Source organism: Platalea leucorodia, assembly GCF_965183815.1.
Source record: "Platalea leucorodia genome assembly, chromosome: 9".
Classification (NCBI taxonomy): domain Eukaryota; kingdom Metazoa; phylum Chordata; class Aves; order Pelecaniformes; family Threskiornithidae; genus Platalea; species Platalea leucorodia.
This window is the reverse complement of record NC_138831.1, coordinates 15530011-15550416: the sequence shown is the minus strand read 5'-3', so window position 1 is coordinate 15550416 and position 20406 is coordinate 15530011. Positions and strand designations below refer to the sequence as shown.

General features: G+C 43.3%; 1 protein-coding gene across 6 annotated transcripts in view; it reads left to right on the top strand.

Annotated features, from left to right (window-relative positions):
- Positions 1–2114: 2114 nt before the first annotated feature.
- The window catches only part of RAD18 (RAD18 E3 ubiquitin protein ligase), a 62342-nt gene continuing 44050 nt past the window's right edge, over positions 2115–20406 (top strand). For all 6 annotated transcript variants that reach the window (XM_082322807.1, XM_082322806.1, XM_082322804.1 and 3 more), the window contains exons 1-6: positions 2115–2234; positions 2794–2875; positions 7787–7848; positions 9318–9388; positions 17354–17709; positions 19860–19959. In XM_082322807.1, coding sequence (XP_082178933.1) covers positions 2175–2234; positions 2794–2875; positions 7787–7848; positions 9318–9388; positions 17354–17709; positions 19860–19959 — 731 coding nt within the window. In that variant the 5' untranslated portion in view covers positions 2115–2174. The remainder of the gene's footprint in view (positions 2235–2793; positions 2876–7786; positions 7849–9317; positions 9389–17353; positions 17710–19859; positions 19960–20406) is intronic.

The window sequence follows — 20406 nt, the reverse complement described above, 5'->3', positions numbered from 1 at the left end:
AAGAACCGTAAGAGATTGATACATTAGTTTTCCACAGCTTGCAGAGAAAGCAGAAGAAACAGATTCCTTAAGGTGAAAAGAATGGGCACTTTAATGGCAATGAAATTATTCTGTAAATTCTGGCACTTTTGGCAAGTGTCAGACAGTAATCACATCCATTCAAATATATAAATTCAGAGATTCATAACGTGTAAGGCCAGCAGAGACCATTATGATAATTTCTTCTGACCTTCTGCATCATGTGGGTCATGGCGTCCCTTATACATATATAAAAAAAAAAAGAATTACTGAGTGCCAGTTTATGGAGCTTGACTTTATTTTATCCAATTCAAAAATCAGACTAGTACAAATCAGGAATAAGACCGTGGAAATTACACTGCTACAAAAACTCACAGGAAAAATCAGGCATGCATGCGCACGGTTTTCAGATAACAGCACATTTTAATCACCAGCAGCTACAAAAGTGAAGTGCTTAAAACAAACCTGTGAAATGAAGGAGGCAAAGTGAGGCGTTATTGTTCTGCAGACTAATATATAATATAGTTAAATATGCATTGTGTGTGTGTGGAAGAACCTCTGCTACAACAAATTTAATCAATGGGAAGATCTGTAACAGTGTGCAGCATGGAGTAGAGCGTATCAGTGTATTGCAGCGTAGTATCTGCGAGGGGACTGACGTCGTTCCCCTTCAGTGAGCACCATGTGCCATGGGCACTACGTGAGCACTGGTGGCATAGCCTCGGTAAATGACTGGCTTCTGAAATTTGAATTGCACCGAGACAGCACAATTTGGTTTGCAATTTTATCCTACGTGACTTTGGCAATGATGTGCTAAGTTCCCCCAAACTCCCAGGCAATTATTAAACCTTCTGAAACTACATCAGTAGTGCTCAGCCATGAGCATTGCTCCCTGCCATTTTTTTGTTTTTCATCCATAAGGCCATGTATTTTTAGCCTGGGTTTTGCGATGTCCCCTCTGCAGAAATCAAAGAGCCAGATCTGGCCGTGCCCAGGGCAGCGGTGATGGGGCTGATGCCCATTTCCATGGCAACCCAGCACAGCCCTGTGCACGTCTGTGCAGGTCGTTCCCATAGCAAAGGCCTGACGTACACCTGTACGGAGAAACGTAAGCAGAAATCAGGACTGGCTGTGAGGTGGTGCAGTAGGTTAGTTGCAGAAGGGAAGTTAGGTAGGGGACCGGTTTTCAAAATCTCATTGACACATTGTCTTAGATGTTTTTTAAATGAGTATCTCCTGGAAGATACGGGTGAAGACTCTCACATCTAGCTTATGGGATCACTCAGTGACACATTTCATTTGTTACCTGAGTAAACAACCGATCACAGTGGCCGAGAATCATACTGCATCCATAAGCTGTCCATGGGAGCTCACTGAACGCGACACATACATACATACACAGAAAACGGTGCCATTACTTTAGCTCCTGTGGGGATGTCTGTGTTACGAGGTAACTTCCACGGGCGCGTTAAAAAGGGGAGAGGTAGGTACTGAAAATGCATTTGGTGCTGAAAAATTACCTCACTTAATAGTCATCCATAGGATTTTAAAATTTCCCAAGAAGGTGTTTAATTAAACAGCCTTAGAAAATGGGTGCGGGTGGGCACGGCTCCCCAGCGGCCCGCCGGCAGCGGCGCCCCTGCCCGGCGGAGGCCGCGCCCGCCAGCCCCGCACGCCCGGAGCCGGTTTCGTGTCAACACAGCGGTTTTCCTCCCTTCTTTCCCTCTTTCCTTCCTTCCTTCCCAGGAGCCGTGGCCGCCGCGGGCCGGGCGGGCTCAGGGCTCGGCCTCAACGTGCTCCGGCCGCCGCGCTCGGCGAGGCCCGGCTGCCCGCACACCCGCGCAGGCAGGAGCCCTACTGGGAACGGGGAACAAGACTGTGGGGATGAACCGCAGGGACTGGGGCGCACGCTGCCAAGCAAGCGGCGCCGGCCGAGACGGGGCGGAGGCGCCGGCGAGCTCCGCCGCGGCCCGGCGAGGCGGCCTGGCCCCGGCCCGGTCCCGGTCCCGTTCCCGGGACTACAGCTCCCGGCAGCCGCGGCGCCGCCGGAAGCGCGGCCCGGTGGCGGCGCGCAGGGCTGAGCGCGGGGGATTTGGACTCGCTGCCGGCCGGGCCGGGCGTGAGGCGAGGGTCGGGCGGGGCCGGGCTGGGCCGCCATGGCCCTGGCGCTGCCGGTGTCCGAGCCGCCGTGGCCGGCGAGCCTGTCCCCGCTGAAGGTGCGTGAGGCGGGGGGAGGCGCGGCGGGGCCTGCTCGGCAGGGCGGGAGGGGGAGAGGGCGGGCGAGATGGCGGCGGGGGTGTCAGCGGGGCGGCCGGGGAGCGTCCCGCGGGGCGGCCCGGCCTCAGGTGGAGCCGCGCCGGCACCGCAGCCCCCTGTGCCGTGCGCGGCTGGGGGGCGGCAGGCAGGGCGGCAGGCAGGCAGGGCGGCAGGCAGGGGCCTCCGTGGCTCTCCCTGGCGGCGGGCCGAGGGCCCGGCCCGCTCCTCCGGGCCTCGTCGTGCCCCGGCGCGGGGCCGAGCGCCGGCGGTCAGCGGGCCCGAGCTGAGCGGAGCGCGGCCCGGCCGTGGGGCAGCCCGCCGCCGCTCCCGCCGGCGCTGCCGGCCGTAACGCCCTGACACTGAATCCGCCCTCGCCTGATGCGGGCGATTTGCCTTAATCTGCACTGTGCGGGAGCACAGCGCAAAAGACTACGTGGCTGGAAGTGCGCGCTTGCGAGCGTGCTGTCCACATCCGACGTCCCGCCGCGAGTTATTCGGTGACCTCGACTTTTCTTGCAGGCAGTGGATGACTTGTTGCGGTGTGGGATATGCTTTGATTACTTCAGCATTGCGATGATCATTCCACAGTGTTCGCATAACTGTAAGTACGGCGTAAGGAGTATGGTTACTTCTCGCACTGGGAGTACTGTGTGCAAATTTCTTGCTCCTGTGGGACTCGTCCCATCCTACTGTCTGGTGTGCTAACTTCATGAGTACAAAGTTCATAGAGGTCAACAGAAAACTGTTACTTCCTTTTCATTTTAAATCTGTGCCTCCTGTCCTGTGATAAACGTCATATTTTATGGATGATCACTTAATACATCGCTATTGACTTCGTGGTTGTAGTTTAAACGTACTTGGGTTTTAATAAAAATTGCACAGAAACAGCAATTTTAATAAAAATTGCTCAAGAATAGGAGCCAAGGTAAATGGGGCATTTATGGCAAGTCAATAAAGGGGCAGTGACATTGTCCTTCCCTCTGTCCTGGGGCTTTTTGGAATTTAGAATTAATGTGTTTCATGTAAGTGCACCTTCCCATACATTCCAGGGATTACAGGGGTGGCTGTGATGGGAGTGTGTCTTGTCCCTGTGGCTCCATTTAAACCTGACTTGTCATTCAATTGACAGATTACGGCAAACAGTTAGGGCAAAAGACGGTGTGCAGAAATTTTCAGTGAATGGTTTGGTCTTCATACCTCTTTCCCAGGAAACGCAGGACTAGAGAATGACCTTGTGGGCCTTATGGGCTGGCACAATCCTCTTGCACCTTATCTGAGTCATAGACAACTATTGGAAAATGTCCTATAAAATATTTTCTCCTTTGGACTTTCAGAGACAAGTCATCATTTGACCATTTATTATTTACTGGCATGTAGAGCAGAGATTACTGATCCTTTATTTCCTTTGCAAAACATGTAGCTCTTGTACTTGCAGCTTAGCCAGCAAGGACGTTTTCCTGTAAGGTATTGCAGAGGGGCTCTTTTGGATGAAAGCTGTGAAGCAGCCAGCAACCTTTCCTTTTGCAGTTATGGTTGCACCCTTCTGACAGCACAAACACCTGTCATCTGGATTAATGCATTTAAACACCACCTATTCCTACAATTATTCATTTAAACATCTTTCATTACACAAACAAGCACAAATACAGGCTGGGCAGAGAATGGATTGAGAGCAGCCCTGAGGAGAAAGACTTGGAGGTGTTGGTTGATGAGAAGCTGTCGCAGCCCAGAAAGCCAACCGTATCCTGGGCTGCATCAAAAGAAGCGTGGCCAGCAGGTCGAGGGAGGTGATTCTCCCCCTCTACTCCACTCTCGTGAGACCCCACCTGGAGTGCTGTGTTCAGCTCTGGGGCCGCCAACATGAGAAGGACATGGACCTGTTGGAGCAAGTCCAGAGGAGGGCCACAAAGATGATCAGAGGGCTGGAGCACCTCTCCTTTGAAGACAGGCTGAGAGAGTTGGGGTTGTTCAGCCTGGAGAAGTGGAAGCTCCGGGGAGGCCTTAGAGCAACCTTCCAGTACCTGAAGGGGGCCTACAAGAAAGCTGGAGAGGGACTTTTTACAGGGACGTGTAGTGACGGGACAAGGGGTAATGGCTTTAAAGTGAAAGAGGGTAGATTTAGATTGGATATGAGGAAGAAGTTCTTCCCTGTGAGGATGGTGAGGCACTGGAACAGGTTGCCCAGAGAAGTTGTGGATGCCCCATCCTTGGAAGTGTTCAAGGCCAGGCTGCATGGGGCTTTGAGCCAACCTGGGGTTGGAATCAGATGATCTTTAAACATCCTTTCCAACCCAAACCATTCTGTGATTATATGAACATCTCGAGGGCGGAACAAAATGTAAAGCTGTATGGCAGAGGGCATTAAGTGTTACGAGCTAAAATTTTCCGTGCTGCTCTGTCTGCCTCAGGCTGATATCTGCTGGAATGTGGTAGTGAAGCAGTTTACTGAAAGTCAGATTAGGGGGAAGTGCATTGCCTTTTCTCACGTTAAAATAAATGCTTATAATTGTTTTGTTCAGAAACTATAGCACTTCTTATTCCTTACATGAAGGAGGACATTGTAGTTTGGCAATGAAATTTAGTTTAGCTTGGCAAAGCTACCGCCATTGAAAACAGCATATTTATGGTGGGGTGCGCTGGAAATTCTCTAGAGTAGCTGGTGGTACAGCCTGCCTGTGACACAGCTGGGTTCAGAGGCCCTTAACTTTGAAAAGAATCTGTCTCCCTTCTTTTTTTAACAGATTAGACATTTAACTTTCCCCCATAAATTGCAGCAAACCTAAGTTTTCTACAATAAATCAAGATTTCTTGAAATATTTCCTACTCGGTTGTCTTTGTATAATCTCTTCAGTCCGCTGAGATTGTACAACTAGAGGAAAAAAGCCCTCTGCCATTAATGAGTGATTATTTTCAAATAGATGAAGATGAAATATGTTTGCTTGCAGAATTTGTTTCTCTTTTTCTTAATGATCTACTACAGGGCGTCTAGCCATCTCTATCATGTTTGCACCTATAGCCATTTAAAATTCCTTCCCTGCTCATTCTTGGGTGACTGGTAGCCTTCAGTAGCTCTTTTGACAGTAGTTGTTTAACTTCCACAGTGCTTTGGATTGTACCTTTAGTGACAGAAGAGATGTGCCATTCATATTTTTTTCACATAATAAAAGCATCTGAAGACGGACATCTTTTTTAACGTGGACATCTCCCCAGGTGGAGAGTGAATTGTGGCTCTGAGATTTCTTATACTTTCAGTCCAAGAGGATTGGATTTGGTTAATTAATATGGCGTGGGCTGGGACAGTTGGATCTGAGTTTTTGTCCCGGCCCTGAATGGCCTCTTCAGACCCGCAAAGCTGCGGCTGCCTGAGCCCGTGTGCCCTGCCTTTCAGGTGTGTGTCCCACACCTCTGTCTCATAAACTCGGTCCACTCATGCTGAGGTGGCTGCCTGGTGGCCATGACCGCTGGCACGGGGTGTTAAAATGTGCTGTTCTCTTGAGGGACCCTGGCGGCTGGGACCAGCCAGGGGATGGTGGCAGGTGGCGGGTGAGGGTATCTCAGCTCTGCGTTCTGCTGCCTCTGCCGTCAGGGTGCTGCCCTCCAGCAAGGGATGGAGCTGGTGCCGGGAGCAGCCGCCGGCCCCAGTGAATCAGCAGCGTGCTGAAGTCGGAGCCTTTATCCCAAGCAGAGCTTAGTGCAGTGCAGCCCCGGCCTGGGGCCAGCGTAGCTTGGAAGGTGGGCAGGGGACCCTGGGTCTGTTTGACTTATTCATATAGAAGTGGCTATAGATGTTGGAGGGAGCTCTTTTTTGTCATCCAGGATTTTCCTTTCTTTAAACCTGTATTGAAACTACTACTATGCTTCCAGTTAAGCTTGCTCACTTAAAATAAAAAAGCCTATGGTCTTTGATATGTTGTGTGTAAATTGTGGCATTACTGACTTTTCTTGAGCCAGGCTTGTTTTATTCCTCTTTCTTCTCACAGCCTTGCTACTTCCAGTTTAAACTCAACAGAGATTGTTATTTGCTGGCAGTGACTTGTATACTTTCACTCTGTCATTGTCATTAAGCATCCCGTGATGGTTGTCAGATTAAATTCATACTTTGGGATTTTCTTCGGTATACTGAAATACGGTGCTGTGGCTGAGTCTTATAATTAGTTTGGTAGATGCAGTTTTACAGGTAGGTTTGGTCTGTTGGTGCAGATGGAAGTGAACTTTGTGGCACCATTTAATTCTTGGTGTATGTGCTGTCTACAGTAGGCAGAGACCTATTTTGTTACCCCAGGAATGGCAGGCTGAGACCTGGGCCGTGGTGGGGCTATTTCTCCCATAGGAAGAGGAGGCGAGCGGGAGAGAAGGGACTGGGGACAGAGAATTGTGAGGCCGTTGTCTTCTCTGCACATGCCCAAGGCCAGCCCTAGGCACAAAGATTAAGACTAAGAGTTTATGTCATTTATTATCCTCGAACATGCTTCAGCTACCCTGGTTCTGAACAGTGATGGCTGCAAACACAGGTCAGTCCCATTACTTACTGAAGGTGACTGGTTGTTGGATGTTGGCAGGCTAGATCTATAAGCTGATTCATATTCACTCAGTTGAAATTTCTTTCTTTTTTTTATGGATTCCTCCCCCATACCACATCTTACTATGTAACGTAACTTTTGAGTATTTAGATGGATTTGCGGTTTTAAGTGTTGAATTAGTGCATTAATGCTCCTGCTGCTTTTCAGACTCCTTCACAGAGGGTCTTTGAAATATATCTGCTTAGGTAGCTCTTAAAGTGTGTTGAATGCTGAGACTCTGACTGATAATGATCTAGTAAGTGAATGTCTGTTTTGCTGGAGAGTGATAAAACTTTTTATATCTTGAAGTGGTTATGAAAGCTCAGAGATAAGTAGAGAAAGTAGAATAATTTCAGGAATTTACTGTGACAAAATGAAGCTTATGCCATATTTCACCAAAGAATCTATTGAAGCATCCTGTGATGATGATATGACTTGCTTTTTCTGGGAAACATTTAAGCCATCTCTCAGTTAGCATTCCAGTGCTGTTTCCCATCCTTTTTAGCCTTTTCCCTCAACAACAGGTTGGTATTGTTTTAGAAAGGGGAAGAAACACCTGAGAAGAAGAGGAGATAGAGTTTGTCCGGGGCTATGCAGCAAGGTGAAAGTGATCCAACATTAGTCATGTCAAAAAAAAGTGGTGGTGGGGGAGTGAACCGTGCAAACACACTGCTTTTAGTGGTGGTAGCAGACTAAGGTTTTCTTGTCTTGCAAAAGTAAACATCTGCTTTTGACAGAAGGACTGAGATTAAATGTTGAAAGATACTTGCATGAAATACGGATTTTTTTGCTACTATGGTAATCTTAACTCTATGGAAAAATGGTGTATTTTCAATATTGGTGTATTGTGGAATAGTTTGCATATATTGTATGAAAAGAAAATATACTGGTGAGGATGTTGAACTGCATTTAGAAGACCGCATGTTTAAAAATTATGTATTTTGTTTTTCCAGATTGTTCCCTTTGTATACGCAAGTTTTTGTCCTACAAAACTCAGTGTCCAACATGCTGTGTGGTAAGTGTTTTTCTTTTCCTCAGCTTGTTTTTTGTTTATTTTTTTGTGAATCTTAGGAGCTTTTCCCTTTGGACTATGCTAAATAATTAATTCTGGTCATGTATTACCACCTTTCCTTTTGGTGAGCAGCTATTTGGGCAAAGTGTGGTGCTCTTACGACTGGAATTCTCCTGTTTCAGAGCTACTCTTCTGTCAGCATAGGCAGAAGTAGATGGAACATCAAACCTGGGTTTTGGCTCACAGCTATGTATACAATCTATTGTGAAACATTTACCATTGCCTCCTAACTTGTTACAATACACCATCATTTAAAACATGAGTGCTGAAATTTAAGCACTTAAATTTTCTGTGTTTGAGTGGCCTCACTTCATCTTTGAAGGAACGTTTAGAAGAGTCCACAGACCACCTACACCTAAAACTCACTGACTCTATTGTGTAGCCTTTTGGGGGACGAGAGGACGATGTTACGCACCAGGGAGAGGAGGCGTTTTCCATGGAAATTAGGTTAAATGTGAAAAGCACTAGTGGCAGGTTCGGCCTGCTCTGCAGGTGGGTGATTATTGCCATCTGATTTGAAGGCCTGTTTTGATTAAAGTTCACAGACTGCAGTTTATTCTAGGCCTTAATGTAACTTTTTGTCTTAAGCCAATTGGGCTTTATTGAACTCCTGAAAATGGTAGGCGGCCTAAAAACAATGAATGGTGCTTCAGGAATATTGGCAAAATAGAAGTAATTTTCTTCTGTGTTTCTAAAGCATGAACCAGACTAGACTTTTCGAGACTGGAAAGCAGATCTATTTGTAGCTTTGCCAGTTTTTAAACATTCAAACAAGTGCAGACTACTTGATACACGTTTCTGGGGAATACATTTTACTACCGCCTTCTTAAAAATCACAGGTATTGATAGTAGCAAGACTAATAAAAGCTTTGTAAAAAAAGAGCAGCAGAGAGACAGCCAGAGAGATAAAAATCAGAAATTGTTTAAAAAGAACGAATTGAATACACAAAGCCATCTCATAATTCATATTTTCATTCCATAATCACTCAAAAGATTAACATTTCCCTTCATCAGTTTTCATGCCTTGTTGCTTAAGGTTTTTATCACATTCATGGGATCCTTGGTTTGGTTTTCGAAGTAATTAGAACCAGGCTACAATAAAGCATTGTTGGAGACAGGGTACACTGGATTTTGTTGCTTTAGCTTTATGCTTCATTTTTATCTATTACCTATAATTTCCCGGACTTAAAATTCTCAGGCAGTTATTTTAGTTTGGGATATTTTTCAGGAAAAAATGTTTACACTTTATGCATCTTCATTCACATAGCAATTTAGTGGGGGGCGGTTGAAGCATAGATCCAATAAACAAATTATTGATCACTTGAACATTTTCTGGGTACTTGTTGTTTTCACTGTATTTGAATGTTTATGTTTTTTTTTTCTCCACTTTTCTTTCTTTCTTTTTTTAATAGGCAGTCTCGGAATCTGACCTGAAAAATAACCGGACATTAGATGAACTAGTAAAGAGCTTTAATTCTGCAAGGTATACTGTAATTTTATTAATATTATCTGGTTTGGCAGCTGGAAAGGCAAGTGTGTTACTTTGTGTGATCAGGCCAGGAGTCCTTGTAGAGGAGCAGTGTGAGGACTGAGCGAAAAAATTGCAGTGTGACAGAAATATTGTCAAAGATGCATGCTTATGCTTTTGGAAAAATCCTACAGTTTTCTGGCTGAAGGTTGCTGTCCACTCAGGTGATGTGTCGGGGTTGTGTAAACTTATTTTGGTTTTGCTTCTGGCTAGCTGCCACCTAAGTTACAGTCTCTTTTAACATGTAGGAAGTCAAGCAGATGTGTCAGGATTCTCCAGGGAAAATAATGGTAATAAAGATTTTCTTCTAAGATCCTTCTTATGTGTGCAGGGGAAATCCTGAACAGAAAGATTTTGTCCAGTGGTAATGGTCAACTTGCAAGAGAGTTCTCTTGGTGAAGTCATTGGATGGGAAAAATGTAGGTATTGAGGGACCACAAATGGGAGTTTTTCTGGATAAGAAAAGTAATGGAGTATTGTGCTTTCGCTTGGATTTCTTATCTACTTTTCTGTTTGTTTTTAATTAATTTTTGATCTCCTCATCCCTTTGAAAGACAGGAACAATAGAATAAGTATGACTTGGTAAATGCTTACCACTGTAGATGTATTAGATTTCTTGTATTATGTCTCTGATTTCTTTTGGTTAGAAGCAGCTCTGTGACTTGCGAGGTATTTTGTAGGTGTTCCTATGTCTATGGGAGACAAATACACTATCATCTTTTTCTCTGAAATGAACTTGGAGCTTGAAGTCAATGAGATTCTTGGCTTCATAAGTGATAGGAAGCATAGTTCAGTTTATTGCTTTGTTTCTTGAGAGAGTTTCTCTGTGATGAAAATCTAATCTTCTGTATGACCACTATTAGATTGAATTGATTTTATTTGAAGAATTGAAATTCCACAGTTCCATTATTTTAGCTTGAACTCTGTCTTTGGTGTTTCCTAGTGATAAATGGATTACTATTTTTTTTGGTAACGTCTAATTTTGTAGGGAACAAGTAGTGCTGACTTGGATCCATTATGATATTGAATCTTAAACGTTAATTTTTTTTGACTGCTTTAATGGATCAATATAAATCTTACCAGTCAGCGTAGTTTAATAATCTTTCCTTTTGTGACTTGGAGTTCAATCAATTTCTCAACATCAAGTCAGATCAATAAGACAAAAACTGTAGTGTCCTGTTTAGCACCGGGTAGGGGGTGAGGTGGGAGAGCGCCAGTGCAGGCTTCTTTCTGGGTCTCGGTGACAAAGGCCCAACAACAAATGGCTTGCTAAGATAACTGCTTTATTAAGACAGACTCATACGAGGAATATAGGTAGCGAGTAAATCTTGCGTTGTTTCAGATGCTGGGCACCCCGCATTCGTGCCTCTCTCAGCCTGGGATTGTGTTTACTCTGCAGATGGTCCTGAGTTTGAGGGGAACACTGCTTGCCTGGAGGGTGTTATGTGATATAAGTATCATTAAAGCATAAGAGCATTGTTGGTTTCTGCCCTAGTGATGTTGGTACAGGACAAATCTACTGTCTCCTCCGCTCCTTCCCTATCTGCTTTGTTTCCTTTTAGATGTCCCCAAAACAACTCCAAAGTCCAGGGGTTGATTTGGAAACCTGCTAAGCTCTTCTCAAGTCTATCCAGACTTGACTTTGAGCCTCAGGTAGTTTAGCATTTATGAAAATTAGGCCTTAAATCTTTTCAGTATTTCACAAAATTCAAATGCATTTCCTAAGACAGACCTGTAGGGAAAGAAAATGTTAATGTTGGTAGTACTTAGCAAAGTAAAAGCTGTGCTCCAAGGTCAGTGTGTGCATGGAATAGAAATCATTCTAAATAGACTTGAGTGCTGATCCCGTTTATACTTCTGCTCAACATTTAGCTCGTGCACAAGTGTTTGCAGAATTAGAGCCTTCATGATCATTTGTGCTCAGTGAGCATTGTCTTGGGAGCCCTGCTTCCTCCCTGTAGAAGTGGTGGACTCTGATGTTTCCCAGTAAAAGTGAAGATGTGTTGTTCGTTATGGCCCATTAACATCATATTCTGTGTGAAAGGGTAGAGGAGCAGTTTTGAATAGGCTTTAGTAGGTCTGAATTCACGTTGCCCTGCCCTTGTGTTCAGGTGCACACAGAGATCCTGAGCAGTGGTGGAGTTAAGGGAGTGCTTTGCTCTGATCAATTACGCCCGTCGGCTCCTGTCAGGGCGAGGGCAACCTTTGCTGAGCTTTCTCTCTGCTGCTTATGCTGTGCTTTGCAGGCAGAATTTATCGCTCTGATCAGGTCAGGAGAGCAAGACAGGGAGTGCTGTTTGCACCATCTTTCCTTCAGTTGCAGTGAGGCCAGTGTCTTAAAAAATAATGATTTGGGATTGTTTTGAAATTAATTTCATTGTCCTCTAATAAAGAGATTATTTTGATGAAAATTGTCAGTTTCTGCATCACCTAGTTAGAAAATTTATCAATAGAAATTAGAATTATACTTGCATAAGTAGAAAACTAGTCCTTGCTGAAAATGATCTGTCCTTTTTTCATACATAGGGAAGAAAAATATGTTTTTACTTTCAAGTTTATATCGTAGTTTCCTAATCAGGGTTACTTGACGGCTAGTGAGTCAGAGGAATAAACACATCCACTCTGAGTGCTTGAGAGAGCAGGTACCGTCATTTCTAATACACTGACTAAACTTCCAGGAGGACTGCAGAAGGAATTTCAAGGAGAGAAATTGTCCTTTAGTACAGTTAGGACTGTCCTCTGTGAGCTGTTCCTAGGAAGATTCATGACCCCATCTCTTCCCCAGAATTTATTTATGTGGAAGCACTGGATTCCCACCTACTTTCTCTGCTTCATAGTTGCTTCGGGAAGGGAGAAGTAAACGGACCATAAAATGGGAACCAGGATCTTGATGAAGGAGGATGCTGAAATTTTTTTTGTGGGTCTTGCAGCTCTGAAGAAAAAAAATTTCACAAGATGTTTATAGTGTTATTAAAGCATGCTTGGCAGAGAGAGTATGCTGTATAGAGTGAGTTAAGATGACCATCCATTTTTAGTTAAACTAAAAGAAGCCTAGCTCCCTGTCCTAACCCAAGCCAGCGATTAAAGAGGATGGGTCTCAAAGGAGGATTTGGGCAGTGGTTGTTAAGAGTGCACGCTAGGACTCACTAACATCTTGTTGATTCATCTTTCAGCCTTTAAAGGGTGCCTGTGCTCTTAAGCTAAGGTTTGTCAGCTGTGACGCATTTATTGCTTTTGTGCCAGGAAGGTAAAATTGTATCTGCTAAAACCTTTCAGAGCTGAAAGCAGTCTGCCTTAAATTCTTAAGAGCATGTAATAGGTAATGTTGAACACTGCAAGCAAAACGCAGAGCTTTTTGAAAACGGTGCTGTCCTGAGGTTTACCAATAGAATCAGTTTGTAGGCGAGCCGGACGGTCTGGTGATGGTAGAGGGTGGGCTTCTCCGTTAACTGCATGCGTTCTCTTGACTCTGCTGTCTCTCTCTGAATGACGGATGAATCTTCCACTCTAGTCAGGCTTGTCCTAATCACTCCAATAACAACTATCAGAATTCCTGTGAATAAAGATAAATTTGAGTAATTCACTCTGGTGGTGAAGGAGGGGAGTGGCAGCCGATAAAGGTGCTGTCGGGTAGCTCCGGCTCTTCCATCCCTGGGGCGCCCGGGTTTGGGGTGCCCTTTGGTGGGGCGCAGGTCCGGCAGGGCCACTAGATGTCATCACACGGCCAGTGACGCTGCTCAGCGCACCCAAAATACCGCGTTCTGGGAAAAGCCAGCCTGGGACTTTTCTCTCCTCTTTTGAATTTGGTACTAGCATTTTCTGTGTTTTCCCACCAAAAAAAAAAAAGGCATACAGAGTTTTCATGTGTGTTTTCGCAAACAAGTTTTCATATTCTCATCCTAGTGTTCTTTCCATTGATTCTGTGCCAAAATCAGATCCCTTCGGAAAGTCTATTCATAAGTCTTTATCCTTCAATATGAGGAAAAACGCCGTATGATTATTTGTAGACCAGTGGTGTAATTAAAGCAACCTTTATTATCAACTTATTGTTAGGATAGGTTTTGGGTTGTTTTTCCAGTTTCTCTCTCTCTCTTTGTTTTATACCAGACCATATTTTATTGAGACAACTGTTATTACAGAATCTGAATTTTCTGTTCAGAAGGTTTCTCTATTTTGGCTGCCTTCATGCAAATATTAACAAGTTGCGTTTGAAGTGAGATGGTCTTTTATTTGAGCAGTCTGTCTTGTCAGCTCTGGAGTAACTCTCCTGAGTTCAGAAGTCTATCCTTTCGTGCAGAACTCATTGCAAAAATGCCGAGTCTTGCACTCTGAGCCTTTTGCTGCGTGTCTGCCGCCTGCTTCTGCTGGCCACAGAGCGGCCTTCCTCCCTCCAGCTCTGCCTTCAGCCTTTATCGGAACTGCCCAGCTGCCCCTTGCTTGGCTTTGCAGTCCGTCTCGGGTCCAGGCCCACCTCCAAACATGCGTTTTGGCCCGGTAGCCTTCCTGAGGGACAAATCAGACTGCTGAAGTTTCTGCTTCAGAGAATTCGAGGTACTATAAGCTGTACTACTGTAATACTTCCTGAGAAAAAAGTGTTGAGAAAAAGAGATACGAATCACTCTTAAGTCTGGAGAAAAAATAAACGGATGTGAAGTTTGACTTTTAGGAGTGTTGTCAGCTAGTGTGAACACGTTGGGAAATACATTTTAGCTAGTGAATACATGTTGTGGAAAAATAAACAGACATAATCGGTGGTTACAAATAGTAGAATGTGTTACTTTGACAAGAGGAGGAGCTCTCAAAAGCGATAGAAAATACACTGAAAAGATGAGGGAGATCAGTTGCATTCTCTAGATGAAGACAATGAATATAGGCAACTGGCTAATTGTTCAGATATTTTTGCCTTTTGGGGCTGTATTGTTCTTTATTTTATGGGAAAACTAAACTGTGATGTGATGCCAAATGATTACATTTACGGATCTGTTTTGTGTTTTCTGAGCCATGCAGAGTTTAGCTTGCTGTAGCATAGGACGCTGGGCTTTTGTGTAAAAAATGGTTGCTTAACAGTCAAAAGAATAATATGATAAGACTGTGTGTTGACTTTGATTAGCTACTTTAGTGGTATGCTACCTGTATGAAAACCTGGGGGAGCCTGAAGAAATAGACATTTTTTTACATAACCAAAAGATAAATTCCTTGTTCAAAAAGGGGGAAAAAAAATTTAAAAAGTACATCTTTGTTTGAATGCCCAGCTGCATCCTTTTGAGGATTAAACTTTGCCTAAGTGTATTAGGAATAAAAGGCAACTAATTTGTTTGCTTTTGAAACTGATTGTAGAATATGACCATCTGTGATGTGACAAGTCTTCTGAGGCTATAGTTTGTAACCTTTAAGTTGAAGAATACTGTGCATTTATCTGCAGTAAAATGATATACTTTGTCTGCCAATTATTGCTGCTAATGGCCGTGTTGAGCAGATCACGCTGTCAGACCTTTCTGGTACTTCTGTGTGAAATATACTCCTTGTATACAGCAAAGCAGGAGTGGGACAGGGCTGCGTGAAGGTACTCTGTTTATGGTCCCATTACCTAGCTCCTGAGTTCCCCGTGAAGTTGATCTTACGCCAACAGTAGCTAGACCACTCTGTCTGTGTCAGCTGGGGAATTAACCTCCTTAAAAACTTCCAGACCTTATCTAGGCATAAGCAGACAGAAAAACATAGTTTTGCTGCCAGACTTAATTGCACTTGTTTGCAGTGCAGAAAGTTAGAGCGTTTTGGGACAGACGTGAATTGCCACTGACAGATGTGGTCATCACATCCAGTAATCCAGGAAACTTAAACTCCAAATCAGGCTTCTGAATCTGGCTTGTATACAACCAGTGCAGAGTGTTTGGTGTGCTGAGCTCGTCGTTCTGGTTGTTCACCAGGAACCTAACTTAAACTAGTGTAACTGTGGGGTCAGCTGGTGACTTATGTATCTTTTAAAAATTAGTTGATACATCCAGATGGTTCTTAATTAGTTGTCCTTCTCAGACACAAAAAATCTTTATCATAAAAGACTGAAACGTTTTCCAAGTAGTTACCCAGTGCTGAACTGTCTTCAGCACAGCATGGATTGGGGACGTGGAGGCACAGAGGCACGCGAGGTATACCATGCCTTTTGGTGTAGGGGCTCTTAGACTCCTCAGCATCCTCAAAAGCGATCCCTGTTCCCACCCCTCCCTCTTGTGTTATCCTGCTAGAAAGAGAAGTGAAGGGAAGGTCCTCCCTACCCTACTTAGCAAGTGGGGACAGAGTATCTCTAAGGACTGAACCCATCTCCTCCATTTGTTGTTAAAGGGACAGGTCATTTCCTTTAAGATTTTCTATTTTTTGTAAGCTGTCCCAGTGTGTCAGAGCTTGTAAATGGTTAAACTTTTTTTGTAATTGCCTTTTTTTTGGGTAGGACTTCTGAGGATGCAGCAGGCTGGGGCTTGGTGGGCGGTGGTTGTGAGAATGGCAGCAAGTCAGGGAGAAAGCTAGCAAACACCTGGGCAGCTGTGCAGGCTTTGCACTCTTGGAGAGCTCAAGTGAATGGTGTGCAGGTTGCCAAGGGGTGATGGAGCGGTAAATTAAAGAGGAATAGGTTAATGACTGCATGTGTACTTCTGCTGGCTGTTTTTGGCTGGATGATACAATGTTTGTTGTGACCCTCAGGATGTGAAGGACTCTTGTCAAAGTAGTAGTGGGTAAGTGTGGGACATGTGGTTTGTCCACAGCTGATGTTAGTTGGGAAAGCCTTCCCCCCACCTGTGATGATACAGGAGTGAAAGTGAACCACAAGGTATGCAGGCAGTCTAGACAGCTGCATTGCTATGCCGTCCCCATCTCCCTGCCAAGAATGCAGTCTCTGGCTTAATTTATCTTAGACTGATCTGTATAAAATACATGGTAAAATAAACAGGATTCTGCAAAAACTCCTGGGGTGGGGGTAGGAATAAAACATGTCTTTAAGATCTTTTGCAATTGCCTGAGTTAGGACAACTGTGACTTTAATACTTTTAGCTTTGAAGTAACATGAAGAATTATATTGAGACAGACAGGAGAATGAGCCTTCTGCTGTTATTGTGTTCTGACTGATAAAATATTAGTTTATTTCTTTGAAAAGAGACTTCTGTTTAACTTACGGCTTGACATTTGCTAGCCCTGAGGAGGGTAGGGAGTACAAGTGGCGGGTAAAGCATGCGTAGGTGGGTGGCAAGCGTTTTGGTGGAGGTTGAAGTGAGCTCTTCTTGAGGGCGGTTATGTTTTTCCCTTATTTTATACGAGAAGAGAATGGAGGGTTTGTGCTCTTTGGCTGGTCATCGATGGAACGTGACAGAAATAGTTTGGGTTAGCTGACACTAAATCTCAAGAGTTGACAAGCATGCAGTTATCTCTTGGTGGGGTTCTGTTCAGTTGGGTGGGCGCCGAGCAGCTGTGCTAAGGAGACCCACAGTAAGGAGGGACAGAAGGAATATGGCAATGCTTTCTGCTAAGCTCTTTGGTTTCAGGAGCCTCTGTCACAGCTGGTACAGTGCTTGAAGTACTCTGACTTGAAAATGGTCATCTACCATCTTCAAGTAAGGGGGAGAACTTTTTGTTCTTTACTGTGTTCCATGTGATGTTTTGAGAGGCATTTTATTACATTTGCAAAATGTCATTTATTATGTTTGAAAATCAGGAAGATAATTCTTTGATTCTGTAGAGCACAGTGAGGCTCAGCTGGTGTGCTCCTACTCCTGGTTTGTGTGGGCCAGCCAATTCCCAAGTGCTGCGAGGGGGAGAGGGATGAAGGAATGGAAGAAAAGCTCCATCTGTTTTTGTTCTGGTTTCTTCTCAAAGAAAAAGCTAATAGTGTTCAGTGTAGCTAACTGCATGTTGTCTTCTGGATGCCTCTAGACAACAGCTGTTCCAGTTGGTCTTGGATACTCCACTGATTTCATCTCCATTGGCCTGTAGCAGGCATTCAGTTGGTAAAACCCACGTTAGGAGTCCTGTTTCTTGGCCAGTTTTAAAAGAAGAGGTGCCAGTGATTGACAGTTTCTTGAAAAAGGAAAAAGTTTGCACCTTGACAAAGGCAGACGGCCTGGAAGGAACAGATCAGAAGATTTTCAAAACTGAGGAACATCATAACCTTTATGGCAGTTCTGCAGAGGTTGATGGTAAAGACAATGAAGCGGGATCACGAGAGAGTCCTGAGTACACCAAAAGTCATGAAAAGCCTTCGACATCTGTGGTAAAAGCAGTCAAGAAAGGTGAGATGCTTAATTTTTGTTTTTTTGTGGTGTTCTCTTCCCCAAGTCCGTGGTTGTGGTTGGCTGTATGCATTAGAGTACCTTCAGTAGGTGGCATTCGTCTCATTTCTCTGCATTGTTCTGATCTGCATTGGCATGTTCAGATGCTTCCCGTTTAACTGAACTATGCTTCATTCAGCTTACTGCTTATCTGGGCCAGCTCTGCTACAGGCATATTCTTGATGAGGAAGTTTGGGCTGATGCCAAGTAATTAAATGGAATTCAACACTTACAGATTCCTTTGCTTTGAGTAACAACTCTAAAAAACAATAGTTGCACAACAGACTTGCTCAGTAAAAAATGAAGTAATTTTCTCTTTTCCTTCCTCTTAATGATGAGATAGACAACACTGACATTCATTCTGCTCTCATATCCTTAAGTAACCAGAAGCAAGGTATTTTATAATGTGTTTGTTATTTGAAGGGTGCACCCACAATCAAAATGTTCATGGTTTTCAGTTTTGTTAATGTTCCTATTCATACACTCTCCAGAAGAAAGTAATCTGCTTTGTTCTTCTGTAATTCTACAGTGTTAAGATTAATTTATTTTGAAGCATGAAAATGCCCACTTATGCTAATTAACTACAATAAAATGACAGAATCCTCTTAGTTTTCACATGATGCCAACCATCCTATTGACCCAATTGAAAGCCTAAATTAAAATAAAAGACCATGTAGGAGTGCAACACTGGTTCTTATTAGTTCATATTTATCTGTTCTTTTGTTTAACAATTTATTCAGCTGGAACTCTGAAGTTCATATTTATTCATTAGCTGGGTAGATACTGCTTAAAGATGTAATACAGCCAGAAAAGTAGCCATATGAAAATGGCATCAACTTAGCCAGAAGTTACGTTTCCTAGTTTTATGCATCAGACTTGCTTGCGTTAGTAATTTAAAACTCGCATGAAACTTACTGCTCATTTATTCTTGAGCAATTGAAATTTTCACTTGCTTACCATTTTATGACCTTATTAAATCCTCAAGCATGCATTACATTGAAATTATTTCCATAAATGCAAAGTAGTTGGTCAAACAATATAAATGAAAGACTTGAAATGAGGCAATGCTGCAGTGGTTTTAGTATTATTTGTTCCTGTGTTAAGAATTGAAATGTTAACTTCAAATACAATAATAGACTGCTCAGAACTATTGTGTTATGTTACTGCCCCAACTTTTTTTTTGTTTTTAACCTTTGACTAGAATATGATGTCATGGGAGTCAGGAATTGCAAAGCAGTGTTACCAGATAACTCTCTCAATTCCCACAACATTTCACAGCATTTTTCATAGGTTGTTTTTTGTTTTGTCTTTTAAATCAAAACCAACTTCCTTCATACTAATACAGAGGATGTCAGTTAAAGAATCTTTCTCATACTGTTAATTTAAAATTAGCCTTTTGTTTTTGACATAATGTGACTGCTAAAGACAAATATTTTAAGTCTGTGTTTTTTTGACTGTCTTTACAGGTAATGTTTATAAGTGCTTCTTGACAATATGATGCAAGAAGAATTCTGAGTTGGGTGGGACCATGGTATGGGGCGTTTGTGAGCCTCTGAGCCCAAGTCACAAAATCTAGTTATCTGTACTAAGAAATGAGTATGAAGCATGGTTGGATCGTAGGATTCCTGTGAGGCTGAGTTAACTCATGTATTGACAGCCCTGTTGAGAGCCATAGACTGGGAACATTACGTTGATATGAATAAAGTGTGTGCTATATTGTTTTATCGAAATGAAGCAGCTTCCTTTATTTAGGAGTGAAATACTGCAAAAGTGAAAGACATTAGCATGGAAATATGCTTCTGTTTATATCAGCCTCTAGGTTTCTGTGTAGAATGTATGTTGTTCTAGATTTTTATTAGAGATTTCATTCCATCTGACTGCAGGGAAGTGACAGCCATTCCGATATTACATAGAGAGGGAAATAAGTGTTCTGGAATGAAAACGAGAGCAAAAAATGAAGATTCTGGATAGACGTGCCAGATCTTTTAACAAAAAGAAATCTGGAATTCTGAATTTTCATTTTCTTCAATCGACAATTAGTTTTTCAGATGAAAACATTTGCTCTTTGCTGTAATATACATGCTAGTAAATGCCTTCTCCCTTGCTTTCAGTGGATTGTCCTGTTTGTGAGGTTGCTATTCCAGAGCAATATATAAACAAACATCTGGATAGCTGCTTGACAAGAGAAGAGAAGAAGGACAGCCTCAGAAGGTAAAAAACAACTTTAAGAACGTTTATATGCATGTAGCCATTTTTCTGCACTGCTGAAATAAGAAATATTAGTTGATGGGTTATAATACAGTGGATTGTGTTTGTTTCTTGGTTGCCTGCTGTATAGATCACTCTAAAATCACTGTATAAATAAGATAGCGGTGACTTTCCCCTCTCAAGAAAGTATGTGGATCGCCAGCAGAATTACTTTTTGGCTTTTAGGGGCAAAAAAACCCTGGACAATGTTTTAAAGACTTCAACAGAGGGAGTAAAACTTAGTCTCTGTGTTATTTTCGGCACATTTCTGCTCACTAGCATTAAAATTCTATTCAGATAACACTTATTCCCATTTTTCACTTGGTGAATGAATTGCTTCCCCTGAGTCAGATGGGCCAAAAGACAATTGCTTCACTAGCTGTCAAGTTAAAAAATAAAAATTGTACCTTA